Source organism: Chanodichthys erythropterus, chromosome 18, assembly GCF_024489055.1.
Source record: "Chanodichthys erythropterus isolate Z2021 chromosome 18, ASM2448905v1, whole genome shotgun sequence".
NCBI classification, from domain to species: Eukaryota; Metazoa; Chordata; class Actinopteri; order Cypriniformes; family Xenocyprididae; genus Chanodichthys; species Chanodichthys erythropterus.
This window is the reverse complement of record NC_090238.1, coordinates 5884373-5906662: the sequence shown is the minus strand read 5'-3', so window position 1 is coordinate 5906662 and position 22290 is coordinate 5884373. Positions and strand designations below refer to the sequence as shown.

General features: G+C 35.1%; 1 protein-coding gene across 1 annotated transcript in view; it reads right to left on the bottom strand.

Annotated features, from left to right (window-relative positions):
* The window catches only part of vps39 (VPS39 subunit of HOPS complex), a 30405-nt gene extending 9656 nt beyond the window's left edge, over window positions 1–20749 (bottom strand). The window contains exons 1-21 of the mRNA XM_067366964.1: window positions 20152–20749; window positions 18800–18865; window positions 18642–18706; window positions 17155–17197; window positions 16903–16997; window positions 16080–16178; window positions 15902–15994; window positions 15381–15564; window positions 11381–11501; window positions 10970–11090; window positions 10747–10876; window positions 9342–9484; window positions 9126–9266; window positions 6103–6244; window positions 5325–5411; window positions 3934–4007; window positions 3633–3849; window positions 3266–3394; window positions 3080–3182; window positions 1908–1953; window positions 617–766 (exon numbers count right to left, since the gene is read on the bottom strand). Coding sequence (XP_067223065.1) covers window positions 617–766; window positions 1908–1953; window positions 3080–3182; window positions 3266–3394; window positions 3633–3849; window positions 3934–4007; window positions 5325–5411; window positions 6103–6244; window positions 9126–9266; window positions 9342–9484; window positions 10747–10876; window positions 10970–11090; window positions 11381–11501; window positions 15381–15564; window positions 15902–15994; window positions 16080–16178; window positions 16903–16997; window positions 17155–17197; window positions 18642–18706; window positions 18800–18865; window positions 20152–20224 — 2322 coding nt within the window. The 5' untranslated portion in view covers window positions 20225–20749. The remainder of the gene's footprint in view (window positions 1–616; window positions 767–1907; window positions 1954–3079; window positions 3183–3265; window positions 3395–3632; window positions 3850–3933; window positions 4008–5324; window positions 5412–6102; window positions 6245–9125; window positions 9267–9341; window positions 9485–10746; window positions 10877–10969; window positions 11091–11380; window positions 11502–15380; window positions 15565–15901; window positions 15995–16079; window positions 16179–16902; window positions 16998–17154; window positions 17198–18641; window positions 18707–18799; window positions 18866–20151) is intronic.
* Window positions 20750–22290: the final 1541 nt, after the last annotated feature.

Genomic DNA, 22290 nt, shown 5'->3' with positions numbered 1-22290 from the left:
AAATACTTTACTCACATAATTCGAAGCATGCATACAGCATGCATGACAAACATCTTGTAAAGATCCATTTGAGGGTAATATTAGCTGTGTGAACTTTGTAAATGCACTGTAACATAGTCGAGAGCTCGTGTGGCAGAGGTAACACATCTCTTAAAAGGGGCCGTGCTGAAAAAAATCAGTGCATAGTTAATGATGCCCCAAAATAGGCAGCTAAAAAAATTAATTAAAAAAAAATCTATGGGGTATTTTGAGCTGAAACTTCACAGACACATTCAGGGGACACCTTAGACTTATATTACATCTTGTGAAAAAACAATCTAGGGCACCTTTAATGATCCCGACTGTTACGTAACAGTCTGTGTTATGTTGAGATTTGCCTGTTCTTCTGAGGTCTTTTAAACAAATTAGATTTATATAAGAAGGAGGAAACAATGGAGTTTGAGACTCAGTGTATGTCATTTCCATGTACTGAACTCTTGTTATTTAAATATGCCAAGGTAAATTCAATTTTTGAATCTAGGGCACCTTTAAATTTTGATTTCTGGGGGACTTTAAGAGTGTGGGTGCTTTTCCAGGGTTCTGCTATGATACTGTTAGTGTTTAGTGGAATGCTCACTTTGGTGGTGTTCAGTTTGCTGTGGTGAAGCTGAAGAACTTTCAGGGCTGCCTGGAGGTTCGCTTGTGGCTCACATAACTCCATCTTAATGGGCCCGAGGAAGTGCACATCTGGAGGAGACAGATACATGCGCAGGAGGGACAGATACACCTACAGAGAGAAGGCACCCCTGTTAATATTTAGACAAGGTGTGTTGTAACAAGAGAGGTGGTTTCACATTTCCATTTGGCTACATCCACACAGATCTCAAAACAACAGCTTACAGAAGCCGCTCAAATACTGAATAAATAATCAAGCATCTGCGAGAGCAAGTACTGCAGTAAATATTAAATATGGCAAATTCAACTGAAAAGTCTTGTCACAACTGACAAAATGTTACTTAATAAATGAGTTCAACTGAGGTGTGAGTTTTTGCATGATTTTAAAATTGCTTGCTTTTCTTTTTAACTTTTTTCCACAATTTTTTTATATTTTCAAATCATTCATTCACAACCTACACTTTTGTCATTTCATCAACCTGTTCGCTTCCAAAACTGCATACCACTTTTACATGTTAAGCATGTGTCACAAAATGAATGATTCTAGTGGTTTAATGATAGTATTAAACTACTATGTATATATAATACTGATGAATATAATGTAAACTATGGTGAATATTTTGTAAGTGCTCATAATATCTGACTTATCTAGTAGATTACAATTAAATAAGTATATTATTTTATTAGATATGCACTTTTTTAATATTTTGAGAAAATGCAATAGTAAATTGTAAAACAAACGCAACAAAAATATTAGACCAAAGAGGTACAAACGATAAATGATAACTATTAAACTGTAAAATATGAATAATTAAAAACATTTACAGCCTATAATCAGTATATAAATGCATAATGTACTGATTTAGTGACAGTGGACAAACTATTGTGTTCTGTACTTAGCAAAGCAGATTTACGAGTATTTCTATGCTGATGTCACCATTGGGACCAGGACTCCAATTTCAGTAATGCACAAAATATTTAGAGGTAATTGTACTCTTACTGTCACTAACACTACATCATGATTACTGTTGAGTTTTCACTGCAAAACAACACAAAAACATGCTACAAATATTGTTGCAATATTTGATATAAGCTACAGCAAATTCATTCATTTTGGGCTGCAGAAAACAGAAAAAGTCTTCTAGTTGTTGGGGTCTGTTGCACTGAAGACAGACTTCATTGACTATACAACATGTAGAGTTACAATGTGAAAATGAAAGCGGTTGAAATAACAGTTGCCGAGTAGCACTCACATCTTTATTGCCGTTTGCTGTTGGATCATAATGACTGTGGCAGTACCTGAGAAAATCATAACACACAGAAAACACAGTATAAATGCAGGAACATTAGAGAAGGTTATGAGTGATGGCAGCTTGTGTTTTACAGTCAGATTCCTTATCATGGAACAGGCAACATGAAATGCAATGCATTTTACTTTGTAATGTGAGTGTGATATACTATATACAGTAACAGGATATTCAACACGAACTGGTATCAACTGATAGGTTGGAATTAATTGAAAGTGGGCATTTAGTATCAGAATGGAGTCAGGAACGTTAAAGCTGAAGCATCTGCACGTGTCCCAATGACCCCAATGTTGATAGCCTACATTTACACTATTGGTCAAAAGTTTGAATATATTAAAATTTTTGATGTTGAAAATATCAAGGATGCATTAAACTGATCATATTATAACAGTAAAGACATTTATAATGCTACAAAAGATTTCTATGCAGAATAAATGTTCTTTTGAGCTTTCTATTCATTTAAGAATCCTGAAATAAAGTATAATGGTTATAATATATGATGCAGCACAACTGTATTCAACAGTGATAATAATAAGAGATGTTTCTTGAGCAGCAAATCATCATATTAGAATGATTTCTGAAGGATCATGTGACACTGAAGACTGGAGTAATGATGCTGAAAATTCAGCTTTGATCACAGGAATAAATGACATTTTAAAATCGAAAACAGTTCTTTTAAATTGCAATATTATTTCAAATATTACTGTTTTTACTGTGTTTTTGATCAAATAAATGCAGCACTGATGAGCATAAGAGACTTTGTTAAAAAACATGAAAAAAAAAAATCTGAATTGTTGAAACTTTTCACGGCAATGTAAATTATACAGCATTATATTACTGCTTTACCTACAAAAGCAGCCTAAAACAATGTCTAAATTTCTTTTTGGCAACATCATAACCAATAGTGCAGCCTAGGGAGCATCAGACAAAAACATAACTTAATACAGAGGTGGAGGATTTTGAATCTACTTTGACAGTAGATGACAAATCGATCTTTTATAATAATAGTGTGCACTGATGAATAGGGGCAGGAACGTCTATTAAAAAAGTAAATAGTGTGCATGTATGATTTCATGCTGACTGAACAGGGCTGGGGGTCATTAAAGAATGATACTCACTCTTCAGCCATACGTGTGTCTTTCAGAATGTGAACATAGATGAAGAGAGCCTGCTCATGTTTCCCCATACGACCCAAGAGCAGAGCCCTCTCCTCCAACAGACCTAGGGAGGAAAGAAGAACAGTAAGTGTGATCCAGCTTTATTTCTAGATTTTATATTAGAATGTCTGTGACCTCTGGACTCACCGTCAAAAGGGAAATCACTGATGAGTCTCTCTGGCTCATAGCTGCTGGAAACTTCCAGAAATGTCAGAAGCTTGTTCCGGAATTCTCCAAGCTCTCCCACCTCCTTTCCTGCAGCTACAGCTGAAACACCTGGACACAGTCAACAGTACAGGAAATGCTAACAGTAAGAGTATTTGAAGGTTGAGCAGCAAACTCATTGGCTACTGATACAGCAGGAACTAATCAGCTGTACCCCATATGATGATTTACATTGGATAATTTTCATTTTTGGGTAAACTATCTCTTTAAGTAGGTATTATATCAACATTAGCAGTAGCGGCCCTGTGGTTGTACTGATAAAGCAGTGTATGACAGCTGCATGTCTGACCTTCAGGCAGTGAGTTGAGGTACACTTTCATGAGGCCTTGCACCTTCTCCAGGTACAGCTGGATCAGAACATTGTGGAACTCGGGCCGTGTCTCTTCCCACATGTAAATGATGTGTTCCAGGTATGGGATGGCCAGCTCCTTGAACCCCTCCTTCAGGAAGTTCAACACCTTATCCCTGGGTAGAGTCTCCACCTCCGTCAGGTCCTCAGTGAAGATCTGACAGCAGAAAAATCAAACTCAAGCTCTTCAAAATGACCACAGAAGACATAGAGATACACCCAGACCATGTATATGTCTTACCTTCAGTCCATCCTCAGGACAAATCTTCAGAACCCATGGTGAAAACTCAAATATGATGCCCAGGTTCTCCACACCTGGGCAGAAAGATACCAATGGTGAGCTGGTGCATTTGTCTTAAAATTAACATGTTGATCTAGTCAGAATAAAAGAATGTTACTTATCAATCATCTCACTGTTACTAATAAGCAGAATCTATAGGCTGTTTTTGCATTTTCTACACAGTATTTTTGGGATTTTATGGATTTTAACATTACAAAATGTATTAAATGAAGCTTAGAGTACTATACTCTTATTGGTAGCTGAAATAATTGAATTTGTGAAAATATTTAATAAAAATGAAAGGGGGTGGGAGTAGGGCTGCACGATTTGAGTAAATAAAATAATTACTATTATTACTAAATAAAAAATATAAAAATGACTACTATTGCAATATTTCACTGTAAAATAAAACTCAGTATTTAATATAATAATAATCATTTTATTTAACATTTCAACTGTATACTTATAATACTAATATTTACTTAATTTCTTCATTTTCAAATGCTAAACCATCAAACTTGTATTTCTGACTTGTAAGTCTAATCAAGTGTAACGCATTCAATTGATGTCACGATTTCTGTTTGATTTCAATTAATCTAGGTTGGAGACTCCAAAAAAAAAATCTAATGAATTTCTGCAGTTGCAAAATTCATGTGAGATTGATAGTATGTTTAAGATTCTGGCTCACTAAATGTAGACTTCTTGACCTTCAGAAATAAGTGGGCATCCAAACACTCCAAGTACAGCTGAGTAAATAAATACTAAGCTTTGAGGCCCCGATATACTTCAAACGAAACTGAAGAACAAACTTATGTGATGTAATTTTGAAATCAGGCAAAAACAAAGTTTGTTTCGGGAGTTCAAAACAGCTTGCCAAAGCAAACTTTCCAGACTGTCCTGTTTTTTTTTTCATATTTAATACTGTAAAGCTGTTTGATTTAAAGAAATCTATTGTATAAATGCTATATAAATGAACGTGACATGAGTTTACTTGACTGGAGTGTCAAAATGCAGAGCTCATGCAAACATCCACAGCACTATGATCAGATGCTTTTTTAACTGCTGGTTTCTCACTGCTTTCATTTGTGTGCGTTTATTGAGACAAAAGCACGCAGCACATTTATACATTATCATCTATTATAAACCTCGCTCTCAGCAGTGTGGATGGCATCGGGATGTTTGCTAACAGTATATCGCTACAAAGGTATTTTGAACTTCTTTTTACCCCTAAATGAAGAACTTTGGTCTAAGTATATAGGGGCCTTTAATGTGTTTAATCATAATGTACACTAACTACAGCACTTAACTTGTTCAGCCGGGTAATGTGCAGTAAATGAGTGTGGTAAACTCACCCAGCCTCTGAAGATACTGTACAGTTCTCTCATGACCCTTCAGGGGAGAGTTGGCTTTAGTGGACTGATCCAGCAGAACCTGCAGAGCTGGACAATCACACTGCTGTAAGTCAATTAAACTGAATGAGGAAGATGGCAAGATGGCGGCACACAATCTGCAGCATGGATATGGATTTTTTTTAAGTGACTTCTGAATTGCATGTCACAAGAGAGAGAGAGACTGGTGTCACAAAATCATATATTGACAGTAAATAGTCAACAGACACACTATTGCAGAACATACAGTGCAATACATCGTCAAATTCAGTTTGAATGGACTTCCTCAGACTCTTTTTGAATGCTTTTTTGAACGCAATGCTAAAAAAACAATCACGTAAATAGACATAGAATGCTGATAAAAACAAAAGAAAACAACTGCATGAGAATGACAGAGCCAAACAGAAAGAGTGTATATTCATGAAACAGTTTGTGACAGTGATGTTTATATAAGGAAGTTTTCTTGGCTGCACTGAGGGTTTATTAGGCAGTATGGATCTACCCGGCCTGGTCCTCATCAGTATTCTCTTCTGTAGGGCATGACATCAACAAAACATGATTAGAGGCATCTCTTTAAACAAGAGCTGATCTGAGCCCTCCAAATGATGTTCAGATGCTTGGGTTTTTCTGAGGGATGATGAACATGTCAGACAACCACAGATATTATTCTCCTAATGGAGATTCCTCAGGCTCACATAAACATTCATATGACAATCTGAGCAGTTGATAAGACTGTGCGCACCTTTCTGATGAAGGCCTTTCTTCTCGTAGAGGATGATGAGTTCGCTGTATTTATGAGCTTTCTTTAACACATACTCGCTCTCCTCTATGTGACAGTGGTTGTTCTCCAGGCGCAGGAGAGGCGACACCAAGGCTACATTGGTCTGCAGATTAAAAAACAAAACAAAAACTATGCTCTAAATTCACACAGAATCCTTTACAGTGTGTCGAGATAAACTAGCTTTAACTGCTGTGAGCCATCTACTAAGGCAAGAACTTAAAGCTTTATAGAGACAAGTATTTATTATTCATCATACTTGTCATACTGACTTATTAAACTAATGACAGTATTACAGTTATGAGAATCAACTGAGAATAATTAAGAACAATGAGCACTGCAAATCAAATTTGAAAGATTTTGAAAAAATTCTTAACAGTTTGAAGGAAAATATTTGAGGTATACTGTATTACTGAGTTTATGGCACAATTATCTCAAGAACTAATCATATAATATTTTCATGAGCTTATCATAATACTCAATGTCAACTTTGGCTTATTGTAGTACATACCGATAAATACTGATAACTAAGATTCTAAAAAAAGGTCACAAAACTCCTTTAAAAAGTATTAATAGCAGCAGCCACAAATTACCTTGCAGCATCCAATTTATCGAAGATAAGGTTTGAAATTTTTAATGGTCTTAAAAATCATTTTCTTTTTTCATTATATACAAACTACAGTTCAAAAGTTTGGGGTTGGTAAGGTTTCTAAATGTTTTTGAAAGTAGTCTCTTGTGCACTGCTCATTAAGGCTGCATTTATTTGACCGAAACAAATTAAGAACAGTAACATTGTGGAACATTATTACAACTTAAGTGTTTTTCATTAATTATCTAGATTCTGGCAGTTTTAATAGAGAACTGAAAATATTTTTAAACTTCTCATAACATTGCGTTTTTCACCACAGCTTTGGCAAAACATCTGTCAATTGAACTAAAATCAAATGCACGATATTGCTTAACGCTTTATCAAAAGGCTACAATTTAATTTAATTAAAGGGGTCCTATAATGCTTTTTTACCTTTTCAACTTTAGTTAGTCTTTAATGTTGCTGTTTGGACATAAAAAAGATCTGCAAAGCTCAAAGTCCACTCCAAAGCGAGATATTTCATTTAACAAATCCATTTTTCAAAAACTACAGTGAACGGCTCGTTTGGACTACAATGTGTTTTTCCGGGGTTTTGGGAAGTCACGATGTTACTCATTTAAATAATCCCCACCATCGGAATAAGCAAAAAAGGGGGCGAGGCCTGGTTGAGCTGTGCTAGAGAAGACAGTGTTGTCACTATGTGAAAGAAATGCTGTTTTTTCCACCCCGTTTCCAAAACTCATTTGTTTAACCTTCCTAAGGCTGACTAACTTAGAGTGGTTAAAAAGTCATAATACGTCATAATGCAAAAGGAAGCTCATGCTACAGACTGTCATGAATGCTTTAGGACTGTGTATTAGTTATTAAAGGGTTAGTTCACCCAAAAATGAAAAAAAAAAAAATGTTAGTTCAACCTCATGTCGTTCCACATCTGTAAGACTTTCGTTCATCCTTAGAACACAAATTACATCAGTTATTACAAAATTATTTTTGATGAAATCCAAGAGGTATATGACTCATCCATAGACAATTTAATTACCACTTTCAAGGCCCAGAAAGGTCAGAAGTACACTGCCCTCCAAAAGTTTGGAAACACCCCTGGCAATGTGTGGTTTTGGACGATATCAGCATAAATCCTTGTAATTTTTTGGTGCAAATACATTAAAGTAACTTGACATTATCATTGAAAACCAGCAATAATAATTTTCATTTTGATTGCATAATAATGGCAATATATACACATGTCAAAGTCAGACATGCCCCTTTGCCAGCTGTGATGCCTGGTTACTGGTTTAAACTTGGCCCAGGTTTGTAAAAGATTTTTGGGTCAGCACACCTTAATAGCTTCAACAATTGTTTGCCAATTAAGTTTAGAATACAATGAACCAATCAGAACCCAGTTTAGGTCAGATAGCTGCTAATGCTGGATATTTTGATGAATAAAAAATTTACATTTTTTCTATGTATAAACTGGTTATGTAATTTGTGATGTCCCTTATCAGTGCAAAATTATCGCAAATTAAGAAGGATTCGTGCCAATATTGTCCAAAATCCCACTTTTCTAGGGCATTTCCAAACTTTTGGAGGGTAGTGTATGTTAGATCGCTGGCTCAGTATTGGCTGACGCTGTACGCGTGAACAGCATGAACCCGGAAGCACTGCACTATGTCTACAACATAATCTGCGTAGGAGACTGACATGGAAGAAAAGAAATTGTTGCCGTTATTTTTGTTTTTGTGCACAAAAGGTATTTTTAAATGAAGATTGAACCACTGTAGTCACATGGACTATTTTAACGATGTCTTTACTACCTTTTTGGGCATTGAAAAGGTGCAATGACATTACTGCCTCTTTCAGAAACCTCCCGTATTTCATCCAAAATATCTTAATTTGTGTTCTGAAGATGAACGAAGGTCTTACAGGTGTGGAATGACATGAGGATGAGTAATTAATGACAGAAATTTCATCTTTGGGTGAACTAACCCTAATAATGTTCAGCTTCTTGCACAGACCAGTAGTTTTGCTTCATAACACCTTAATGTATCATCAGGAGCCTCAGGTATTAATTTTGTTTTGCCTGTATATGTTTTTTGCATTATATGAATCACTGAGGACCACGTTTCAGCTAAAAATCTTCTTTACCGTTCTATCGAAGAAAAAAAAGCACCTTCATCTTGGATGACTTGAGGGTGAGTAAATTAAAAGCAAATTTATATTTTTTGGGTGTACATTCCCTTTAAGCTAAGCGAGATGCAATCACCAGACTCTAATTTCAACATCTGTTGGAATCAACTGTGAGCATTAATAAAACTCCATTTCAGTTAAGATGCTGTCAATGCAGCGAGGCAGCTCACGACGGCTCAGAACAGAGCTGTTGAGAACAATGTGAAAGTCTTACATGGAGGTAACATTTGAGCAGGGTGGTATCGATGATCTGAAGGAGTTTCTTGCGGCTCTTGATGGTGGGGGTTCCCTCCATGAGAGGGGAGGTGGTAGAGGGGTCCGAGTCATTCAGCTGCTTCACTAAATGACTGCGTTTCTATCAGAAACACAAAGAGAATGCTGTAACAAGATGAAAAACATTAGCAAAACGAGTTTGCAAAATCATGAATACCTGTGTCAAGTAATCTATAAGGGCTAGGTGGGCTTTCTCCAACTCGGCTCCAGACAGCGCGGGCAGAGGGTTGGGGTAGTGCAGCTGTTTGCGGTAGTCAGAGGGAAGGAGGTCTGGATACAGTCCTATAACATGAGTGGGATCTATACAAGAGAAGAACAAATCAGCTTTTGCCCATTATATAGGGTGCTGCAGCATTTTCGAAGGCCAAAATTAGTTGCATTTTGCACTTCCTGTTCCACTGTCCTGAATACAATGGGATTGAAATAAGGTCTGTGGTGAAGACAAGCTCAAAATATTTTCATGTTTTATTCAATGATATAAAATACATCAGTTATAACCCCTTGTGATTTTTATAAAGATTTTGTTTCTAGTTAGTGTCTAAATGGACCTAGAGAGGTTGTCGGGGACATTAAACATATCACCGAAAAACATCAAATAAAACTCATCTACTCACTAGTTTCTTTCACAGCCTTTCTATAATCTTTAAACTCGAAATTTCAGAGAAAATTATTATTATTTTTTTTAAATCAAGATTAGGCATCTGCGTTAGCACATCTCATCTACTTTGAATGGGTGGCGTCATGTGTTGCCAAACTGAATAGTGGGTACCGTTGCGTCACTTCACTCGCGTTGCTCACGGCAGAAGTTGAAAATTTCTCAACTTTTCAAGCACCACCACAGGCATCAGCCAATCAAATCGCCTTATGTAAATACCCTAGCCCAGACGCTAGCCAATTGCATTCATGCAACACTGGAAAGTAATGCGATTGGCTGTTGTTACTATGGCGGTCACGTCAGCACCAAGCTTCAGACACACCCCCCGTCAAGCGTTGATACTGACGCCCCGTGTGAATGCAGCGTAATGGTGGTGATGCTGAAGTCATGTGAAGTTTGTTTATAGCCTAAAATTGTATTCTGGCTTCAAAACTTAATTTATGAAGATTACCATGATAAACAAAACATGTATGCATCATAAATTTTTGTTGGTCACAGAGCTTATTTTCTGCAATAATCCAAGAGCCAGTGGAAAAAATCCTATTGGGTTTTTGTTGAGGGAACCAGAGTGATGCTAGCTTATGGTTTGACTTACAAAAATACATCACTGTAGAACTATATTATTCATACATCTTATTTTCCTGGTGCAATGGCACTCTCTAGTGGACAATACAAAGCAACTCAGCCTTAGTCAGCCTGACACAAAAATGAAAAGAAAAAAAAAAAAACTCCAAAACTCCAATCTGATAGGTTGGTATTTAAACAGCTGTTGGTATTTTTTTTTTCAGTCTACCAGAAAGTTTCTCATGAATACTTGAAAGTGCTGGTCAAGGAAATCACTTACAACTTAAATCAATTTATTCTTTTCTCATGTGTGGTGCATCATCACCACTGTAACTCAACACACCTGTGCCTAACTTTGCAAACCCCTGCATGGAGTCGTCAAAGCGCTTCTGACAGAACAGGTTGAAGGCATACAGGTTCTGAATGTGATGGATCTGTTGTCTCTTGTCTGCATCTGAATCATCCTTCATTTTCTAAAGAAAGAGGAGACAAAAACCAGGTCAACACATACACATTGTGTACTTTGCATACAATATTTACTGGATGTTAGAATCAGAGTTTCTCACCGCTAGCTGAAGCGCCAGTTCAAACTGTTTGTCCTGTAGCAGCTGCCGTATCTGGCTGGCTATAGAGACCGGCACCAGACGCCAAACAAAATGATTGCTAGCGACATAGACAACATTTGATCTGTGAAATCAAAGAGGGAAAGAAAGCAGACTTGATTTAAAAATAGACAGATTCAAGCTTTTAAGCTTTTAACTTAATTTTTTTCCCTGCTGATGGGGTTACTTCTGGTCTATGCCACCCCTTTCAATCCTAAAAAGCTCAATCACATCGACTGAGGTGTTTATATGAAGGCTTTTCAGTCTATTTAGGTGCATGTTATTATTTGGGTGCATGTAAACATGGCTAATGTAAAATAGACCTTCAGTCACAATGAAAAATGTTCCTAAACTGACACTGTGTGCAGGACTCACCCAGCGGAGGTGATGAAACGTGGTCTCTGCAGTTCTACGCTCTGCACCAGCAGTCTGGGTTCGAGGGTGCGGATCTCCACATACCGTGGCAACACTGCAATGATGTAAGGTGGCTGGTGCTCTAATGAAAGACATGAGGAAACAGCCATAATCAGACTCAGAAATGGAAGATGAATGGATTTAAAAATGGTAAAAATGCGTTGAAAAGAGCTGACAGTACTACAGCATCATTGATAGCTTAAAATAGATTCAAAGGAGCATAAATATTTAAAAAGCAGCCATGCGAAGAGCAGGGGATTTGTTGAATTGTGGGTGTTCTTTTTTCTGCAGGCACAGATTCTGTGTGGCACTGCTTATAAGCCAATAGTAACACAACTCTCTCATTCATTTTTTCCATGAATCAGTTCTAATTCATTTTTAATAAAAAAAGATTCTGATTCCATGGAAACTTGTTACCAGAATTGCTTGAGGTAAACTCATAATTGAGAGTTATATAGTCAGAATTGCTTGATATAAAGTCAGAATTGCATGATATAAAGTCAGAATTGTGAGTTATAAAGTCAGAATTGTGAGGTATAAAGTCAGAACTGTGAGTTATAAAGTCAGAATTGAGAGTTATACAGTCAGAATTGCTTGATATAAAGTCAGAATTGCTTGATATAAAGTCAGAATTGCTTGATATAAAGTCAGAATTGCTTGATATAAAGTCAGAATTGTGTGATATAAACTCATAATTGAGAGTTATATAGTCAGAATTGCTTGATATAAAGTCAGAATTGAGAGTTATAAAGTCAGAATTGAGAGTTGTAAAGTCATAATTGCTTGATATAAAGTCATAATTGCTTGATATAAAGTCATAATTGTGAGTTATAAAGTCAGAATTGTGTGATATAAAGTCAGAATAGTGAGTTATAAAGTCAGAATTGCTTGATATAAAGTCAGAATTGTGAGTTATAAAGTCAGAATTGAGAGTTATAAAGTCAGAATTGAGAGTTATAAAGTCAGAATTGTGTGATATAAAGTCAGAATAGTGAGTTATAAAGTCAGAATTGAGAGTTATAAAGTCAGAATTGAGAGTTATAAAGTCAGAATTGAGAGTTATAAAGTCAGAATTGTGAGTTATAAAGTCAGAATTGTGAGATATAAAGTCAGAATTGCGAGTTATAAAGTCAGAATTGTGTGATATAAAGTCAGAATTGTGTGATATAAAGTCAGAATTGCGAGTTATAAAGTCAGAATTGCTTGATATAAAGTCAGAATTGTGTGATATAAAGTCAGAATTGTGAGTTATAAAGTCAGAATTGTGTGATATAAAGTCAGAATTGTGTGATATAAAGTCAGAATTGTGTGATATAAAGTCAGAATTGTGTGATATAAAGTCAGAATTGTGTGATATAAAGTCAGAATTGTGAGTTATAAAGTCAGAATTGAGAGTTATAAAGTCAGAATTGCTTGATATAAAGTCAGAATAGTGAGTTATAAAGTCAGAATTGTGTGATATAAAGTCAGAATTGTGTGATATAAAGTCATAATTGTGAGTTATAAAGTCAGAATTGTGTGATATAAAGTCAGAATAGTGAGTTATAAAGTCAGAATTGCTTGATATAAAGTCAGAATTGTGAGTTATAAAGTCAGAATTGAGAGTTATAAAGTCAGAATTGAGAGTTATAAAGTCAGAATTGTGTGATATAAAGTCAGAATAGTGAGTTATAAAGTCAGAATTGAGAGTTATAAAGTCAGAATTGAGAGTTATAAAGTCAGAATTGAGAGTTATAAAGTCAGAATTGAGAGTTATAAAGTCAGAATTGTGAGTTATAAAGTCAGAATTGTGAGATATAAAGTCAGAATTGCGAGTTATAAAGTCAGAATTGTGTGATATAAAGTCAGAATTGTGTGATATAAAGTCAGAATTGCGAGTTATAAAGTCAGAATTGCTTGATATAAAGTCAGAATTGTGTGATATAAAGTCAGAATTGTGAGTTATAAAGTCAGAATTGTGTGATATAAAGTCAGAATTGTGTGATATAAAGTCAGAATTGTGTGATATAAAGTCAGAATTGTGTGATATAAAGTCAGAATTGTGTGATATAAAGTCAGAATTGTGTGATATAAAGTCAGAATTGTGAGTTATAAAGTCAGAATTGAGAGTTATAAAGTCAGAATTGCTTGGTATAAAGTCAGAATAGTGAGTTATAAAGTCAGAATTGTGTGATATAAAGTCAGAATTGTGAGTTATAAAGTCAGAATTGTGTGATATAAAGTCAGAATTGTGTGATATAAAGTCAGAATTGTGAGTTATAAAGTCAGAATTGCTTGATATAAAGTCAGAATTGCTTGATATAAAGTCAGAATTGTGTGATATAAAGTCAGAATTGTGAGTTATAAAGTCAGAATTGCTTGATATAAAGTCAGAATTGTGAGATATAAAGTCAGAATTGTGTGATATAAAGTCAGAATTGTGAGTTATAAAGTCAGAATTGTAAGTTATAAAGTCAGAATTGTGAGTTATAAAGTCAGAATTGTGTGATATAAAGTCAGAATTGTGTGATATAAAGTCAGAATTGTGAGTTATAAAGTCAGAATTGCTTGATATAAAGTCAGAATTGCGAGATATAAAGTCAGAATTGTGAGTTATAAAGTCAGAATTGTGTGATATAAAGTCAGAATAGTGAGTTATAAAGTCAGAATTGCTTGATATAAAGTCAGAATTGTGAGTTATAAAGTCAGAATTGTGAGTTATAAAGTCAGAATTGAGAGTTATAAAGTCAGAATTGCTTGATATAAAGTCAGAATAGTGAGTTATAAAGTCAGAATTGCTTGATGTAAAGTCAGAATTGCTTGATATAAAGTCAGAATTGTGTGATCTAAAGTCAGAATTGCTTGATATAAAGTCAGAATTGTGTGATATAAAGTCAGAATTGTGAGTTATAAACTCAGAATTGCTTGATATAAAGTCAGAATTGTGAGTTATAAAGTCAGAATTGCTTAATATAAAGTCAGAATTGTGTGATATAAAGTCAGAATTGAGTTATAAATTCACAATTGAGTTATAAAGTCAGAATTTCAAAAAATAAAGTCAGAACTGTGAGATATAAAGTCATTATATTTTTTCATTATATTTTTCATTTTTTTATATCTCACAATTCTGACTTTTTTATTTGAAATTCTGACTTCAGAATTGTGTCAGAATTCTGAAGTCAGAATTGTGAGATAAAAAGTCTCAATTACCTTTTTTATTTTTTATTTCATGGCACAAACAAGCTTTCATATGATTCTCATTAGTCAGTTGCAGCATTCAAGGGTGAAATATATCTGAATAAGGACTTGTTCAGGGCACTAGTGCATAACTGAAAATGTTGTTGTTGCTGTAGTGTTTGTTGCTATGCTGTTCTTCCACATTGTAATGAACTTTTTTCTTAGCGGAAGCTTAAAGATAATGTACAAGTACAATCAAAAAAGATATATAATTATCTTTCTAGTTATAAATCAGTAGGGTACTTCAATAATTAAAAAAAAAAACACCCATGTAGTTTTTTTGTATGTATCACGACATTGTTATTTTTGCGGGAAACAAGGTTGCTAAGAAACCAAAATTTTAGTTTAGTAACTCCACAATTCTTGAATCCAATTTCGATACCACAGAAAAAAGAAAAAAAAACAAACAAACCTGATACTAGCTTAACAAATGTAAGTAAAAAGTGTAAGGTATACAAATTTTTCAGTTATTAAAAAAGCAAACAAATGTAAATACAAAAAAAAAATCAATATAATTATGTTCAGTTATGCTTTCAGTTTGTTTTATTAAGCTATGTACAGTAAGCTAGAGGAGATTCGATCGTTTATGACATTGGAAGCAATACGATTTTCAACTGCATTTTACTTTTCATTACTCATTTTCCTTGACGATCAGTTGTCAACTGAACCTGTTTGATGTCACATGTCTGATAAGTTGCTTTTGAGAACCTGAGAAGCATGTTTGTTAAGACTGACATCATCATACCCATCGCAACAGGAATGTCCGTCCAGTTAAGGGCACATTTCTGAGTGCAGACGCCTTCTTCGTTCAAAACAACTGTGAGGTCATCCTGACCCACCGCTACCTTCCCATCAGCCAAAGGGGCCACCAATGGTTCCAGCTGTTTCCCCGTGGGGAACAGTTCCTTGACTGAGCCACGTCCGTCCATCTGAAGAGAAAAGTTGCATGATTGTGTGCACATAGACCATTCACTATACATTTGATAATATTGTACACAAAACTGGAAAGCAGAAAGCTCCAATCAGGTTTTTATCAGATCAAGAGGAAACAAAGTGTGCTTAAAAGGTTCCTTGTGAGGAAAAGCTAAATATTCGTTTTATGATTTAAGTTGCCAAGGGGCCAGCATGGGGGTGTTGACAAAATTATCACTTGCCCTGTTGGGCCACTGTTGTATTGTTGCTGGCTAACGTAGATGAACTTTCATCAGTATCGCAAAGCAAACTAAATATAAGCAGAGCTGCACTTTTTTTTCCTTTTTCACTTACCCGGATCAGATAGTAGTCTCTTTTGAAACCCACGCATATAGAGTTCTCACACCAAGCCATGGACTTGGGAATGTCTGGAGCGGCGAAATCTCCCTGCAGTAGTGACCAAACAAGATTTAGACTACTGCTATGGTTCATCAAATATATTTTGCTTCTGTGTTTCCAAGCCTCAAGCAACCTGTAATTCATGGAATTCTCTGTCCTTCCAGTAATACAGCTGAATCTTCCTCTTGACTGCAACACACATGCGCAGTTTGGCCTCACCTGAGCTGGACTTCTGAAGAGAGAGAAATCAGAAATCAGATGTGATTCAAAAGGGGGACCTGGAGGACAGAGCATTAACAGGCAATGATATTCACTTAAAGTGGTCCCAAAAGTATTCAGGGTATCTGCAGGGGTTTAAAATCATTTTTTTTAAGACCTGCACAAATATAATTACTTCCGTTTGAGCAGGGTCAAGCATTTTTTTTGGGCTGATTCCGATACCAATATTTTGTCACGCAGGATAAAAAAAAAAAAAAGTTCACTTATTTGAACTTCTGTCATTAAAATAGATTACTGTTTTGATCATGTTTTAAATTAGCAAGCAAAGTTTAAAAACACATGCATTAAGGTATACTAGCTAGCTTATGCTGCATCATCAAATCACTTTCATTAAAGGCCAACATTATAAGGGAGGCACAAAGTAAGAAAAAAAAATAAGTACATTTTTGCTGTCAAATATTTCTTATTAACAGCATTAATTATTTTACCCAGACAAAAACATTGGATTATGCAACAGACAGTTCTTTATATCTGCCTTTTTCATGATATTTCTGATATTCTAAAATTTTAAATTGATCAAAAATCGATTTTTTTTTTTTTGACAAAAACAAAAATATTTTTAAAATGATAAAACTCACATTTTAACATTTAAAACATTTTTAAGACTTTTTTTCCCCCATGTTTTTACTTTAACGGGGTCATGACATGGATTTTTTTTTTTTATTCTTTTAACCTACCTGCAGGTCACAGGCAAACAGTGTGGCCCCTCTGGCTTTGGACACCACAGTTATCTGCTGGAACGTCAGCAAGTCATGAACGTGGATGTTATTTTCTGAAATGAAAGAGGGCAATGACACTGCTGACACTAAAACTACACACTTCCATAGTATACACAACACCACATCAATTTGGTCTTTAAACCAAGTTTCTCATATGCAACCAACAAAGAAAGTATATATGATTACACATCATATGACAGTGATACTCACCCAGAAGACTAACCAAAATCTTGTACTGCGAAACCACAAACAGCTGAAAGAGGAAACAGATTATAAGAGATGCCCAGAAGTAAATTTGTTTCTTTAAACATAGTTTACCACTGTCAATTTGTCATTATTTTCTCACCCTCATGCTGCAATTTTTCCATGTTAAAAAAAAAAAAAAAAGAAATTTTTGAAGAATCTTAATAAATATCACAGTTTAAAGTGACCACAGATGACACAAGTCATAAGATAGCTGAGAAACAGACCATAAATTAAGTACTATTCATCTATAACATAACAGAACAACTAGGGCTTTTGATTTAACATGTTAATTTAATGAATTAGTTATGGAAAATAAAGCGATTCAAATTATTTTACGCATTAACACACACACCCCGCCCCAGACCTACATAGGTCATCTTACTTTTATGTACATCTTACTTACAGTTGATTGGTGATGAATATGATGCAGGGCAACAACTTACTGTATGATGAAGACAATTGAATGCAGTTATAAAATTTAAGGTATGGGGCAAAAATGAGCTTATGAGCTTTTGTCTCATATTTATATAAAAGGATACAGTTAATCAATATCACACGAATGCTGTTTTTTCCCCCGAATAGCATGAGTGCAAATGTGATATTGATTTACAACAGTTCAATAAATAAGACTGTCAGACAGTTCAATAAAATAATATTGTCGGTTTTTACAAAATTTTGTCGACAAAAATATTATCTATAATGCCACAGCAGAACTGTTGTGTGTCTTAGTGCAACACAATGTTTCATTTATGAATGAATCTGCGTTTTGAGCGAAATCAATCTGTTCAATGATTCAATGGCCCATATACTTCATTCCTGAACGAATCAGCCGTTTGAATGAATCGAATGAATAAATGACTCTGTGTCTTCTTCATTTGACATTACTGCCAGTTACTGGCACTTTTAGTTTATTTAGATTATCACTTGATAAATACATTTTGGGAATAGTTTGCCCAAAAATAAAAAAAATTGTTTATTTACATTTATTCACCCTCAGGTCATTTCAAAACCTTTATGACTTCCTTTCTTTTGCGGAACATAAAAGAAGATATTCTGAAGAGTGTTTGTAACCAAACTGTTTTGGTTTGTAAATACATCTAAATACCAATTCAGATGCAGCTTCTGAAAAAAAATCATGGCCGTTGCAGCCTAAAAGTTTGTGTAATAAATTCTATTTTGAATCAAATAAAATATTTCTTTCTAAAGCTACTTTTTGTAATTTGATGCTTTTCTCATTTAACACAACAATGACTTTAAATTATCTTTTGGGGGTCATTTCTCAGTCAAATTTGATGTTATTTTGCATTTAGATTAATTCATCAGCACATCATGTTATTAATTAAAGATTTTAAATTGCTTACAACCCTAGGAACAACTTAATGGTGCGTAAATAATGACAAAATCTGGGTGAAATCATCCTTTAATGGATGGACTTCTCTATCGGTGCATACCTGCTGAATCTTCTTTGAGAAGTTCTTATTGGATTTCTCTAATGTAACTTCAAACCTATTTGTGCCTGTAATGAAACATAATATCAATTAAACTAAAAATAAATCCCACAAATAATCAATGCTAAATATAAGCACAGCAGAAAACAAAAACTCCGCACCTGCATCTTTCTTGATCCTGTACTGAAGGAGATGACCCGGTTTGGTCCCGACAAGGAGCCAATCATCTGCAATCACAGTTTGATTATCACACTAAAAGACACATGGCAAAGCTTTATAAACGAGCTCATGGAATTAAAAGATGCTCAGAGTCCATCTCAAGTGGTCTAAAAACTGTAAAGTTGTTTGGCCATTTTTTTTTTTTTTTTTTACCTACTGCAGTTGCTTATATGGCCTAAACATAAGATGAAATTCTGATGCTTGTAATGTAAATCAATCTTTATAACAGTATAGCACACTACTGACATAAAATGCATATAAATATTAGCTATCATTCTATATCTGCCAATAATATGTCTTAGTAAGATGATATTTAAATGCTTAGTTTTATGACCAAATCTCTGTAGTTTTAAAACATATAATGCAATGCAATACAATGATGACTGAAAGATGAACAAATTAACCTTCCTCAAAGCCTAATGATCATATTTGAGACTTACATATGAACATGATTTTTCTGAAAAAATGATGTATGGATAATCAAGTAAACATAAGTTGCTTCAGTCCAGTAAGTGTTCATCTTGACATATTACCAACAATATAAAAGTTGTAGATAGTGTACAACAGATTTTTTTTCTGCAGTTTTGATCATGTTGATAATTTAGAGGCCTTAAAAAGTTGCATATTTAATATGACACAGTAGGCTTATGGGGTTAACATACCCCTTTGTAGACGACATTGATTGACATGGCTCTAAAAATCAATGCACCCTTCAACATGGAGGTTGTGATAGTCTTTCAGTTCAGTGATGTTTTTTCCCTTATACATGCTTGCTGGGAACAAATCTCGAATCACGTACAATGATACTACATTTTCAAAACCTTGAGAGCTGCCCAGCTAATAAAATACCTTGTAGTTCAAATAGTGGAATAGTTGCTCTTTCTCTTGCTGTGACTCAAAACCTGGTGATCTGCCTAACTAGACAGAGGTTTGTACATCAATGGCTTATTTCTGAGTCAGCTGACCAGCTCATCAGGTTCTGAGACATAACTGGGAAAAGACAACTGTTCCACTATTTGATAAACAAATACTTTTCATGCGCAGAAATCTGTCTAGGTAGAAATACTAACTTGATGTCCATACACGTTGTCTATGTAAGTAGCTAAAATAATTTGAGAAACTGCTTTACAACTATAAGTTACATGAAACATGAAATGTTACAGTATGTCGACCACTTAAAGGTTTTGAGACACAGTCACTATCGACGAATGAAAACACGTTATCAATGATACTCCATACTAGTGTTAAAGGTGTTTAAGGAAATGGAAATGATGAAAAGGGAAGCAGAACTCACCCCATGCCGCCAGACAGTCAATCTGCAGAGGTAATTTCTCCAGAATAGGAACCGGTTCATATGCGTCATGCATACTGGAGCTCTTATTACTACCAAACACACGTAGATAAATAACCAAAAATCGTAAAATAGAAAATAAAAAGGCCGACCACTGTAGAATCTGCTGCCAGCTGACCAAACGATAGTAAACAAACAGAATATAGCAAATCCACTACTACACAGCAGTCATGTCGTTAACTTCGTTGCTAATCAGCTTGACTCTTGTCAAATGTCCCAGAATTGTCCCACTCCATCCTTCTTGAGTCCTCTGTCGGTCCAATGTCTAAAACTAAGCGAGAAAACACTGAAACGCTTTTGTTTTTGTTTTGTTGTCAATGTGTCATGATGAGCATTTGGCTAGTTAGCTTCCATATTTTACCCTTTAAACTCGCTAAAACGCAGATCCTCGAATTACAAATGTGTTTCATCCCATTGTTCTGCGAGACGCTGTGGTCTGTTTCCGTTTTAACCGTTTAACTGTCCGTTAACCTGAACTGATATCGGACAGGATTCAGTGTTTGACAGCTAGCAACGAGCTCTCTATGCTGCGGGAACTTCCTGGAACTGTGACGAGCACGTGACTGTGAGAGCTCGTGAGAGTTATATTAAAACATCACACGTGAAGCGCGTGCACCCTGCAGCCCCAGATGACTGAAATTCCACACATAAATCCCTTACAAAACCTAAATTATATTATTTATTTCCTGTAATGTAATGATGCTTATGTATGAATATATTTATGTATTTTAAAATATTTATTAAAATTATTATTTTAATATTATCTCCTTTTTTTCCACTTACAAAACAATTTGACGTTCACACAATGAGTCAGTGTGTTTGGGACGAACATGTGATTCTCAAAATATCCTGTCCAAATATGCATAATTTCATACTATACAATAGGCGAAAACACCACATGAAAAGTATTTTTTAAATAACCTAATTTCTTCCCTTCTCCGATGACGTCTTTACTGGCTCGAGGGCGGGACAACCTGTCACTCACATGAGATCCACCAATAGCAAACCACAACCATTAAAAATGAATTCCCCATGGACAAAAACAAGTCCCGATACCTTTTTTTTGCTTGCCATTTTGGATATTGATTCTTACATATTTTGTTCATCATGATAATCTTTTATGAATACAATTTGAAGCCTAAATACAATCAACAGAAGTAAAAAGCTAAACGTAGGGTATAATACAGCAAAATTTCTGCAGAAAACAGTGATGTCATCGTCCAGAGTTATCATCCAATAGTGTCAGTGCAGTCAAATCAGTAATATTGCTGAATATGAAGTGTCCCCAACTAGAGGCTACAGCAGCAAGGAACCCAAACTTCATCAGCTGACAGAAATGGAGAAAAAAAAAAAAACCTTGGGAGAAACCAGGCTCAGTCGGAGGGCTAGTTCTCCTCTGGCCAATGAATAAACACAGATTATGATTCAGGCTGCATCACAAGTCAGAAGTCAGAATGTGGATCGGAAGCATTCAAAGTATTTCATCCAGTTCCTTCTGCTTGAAGATCAGATTCATCACACCGGTAGGAGACGAAGGAATGGAATACCTTTGTCATTGAGAGCATATGTCATAATTTTACAGATGCTAGAAATGTGGCTTTCAAATGAAAGATTGGTATCAAAAAGCACTCCCAGGTTCCTAACTGACGACAAAGACTTGACAGAGCAGCCATCAAGTGTTAGACAGTATTCTAGGTTATTACGTGAAGAAGTTTTTGGTCCAAAAATTAGAATCTCTGTTTTTTTCTGAATTTAGTAGTAGGAAATTATTAGTCATTGGATTTTTTATATTTCATATACATTTTTTATATCTATGTTTTATTTCATTAATTTTGTCAATTGGTATGTTTCATCAGGGTGCGAAGAAATATAGAGCTGAGTATCATCAGCGTAACAGTGAAAACTAATGCCATGCTTCCTAATGATATCTCCCAAGGATAGCATGTAGCCTTGCGGTACTCCATACTAAACTTGTGATCAATCTGACACCTCTTCATTTACTGCTACAAATTGAAAACAGTCAGATAATGATTTGAACCATGTGAATGCAACTGAGTACCTCAGAGATGACGTGTTTTTGTA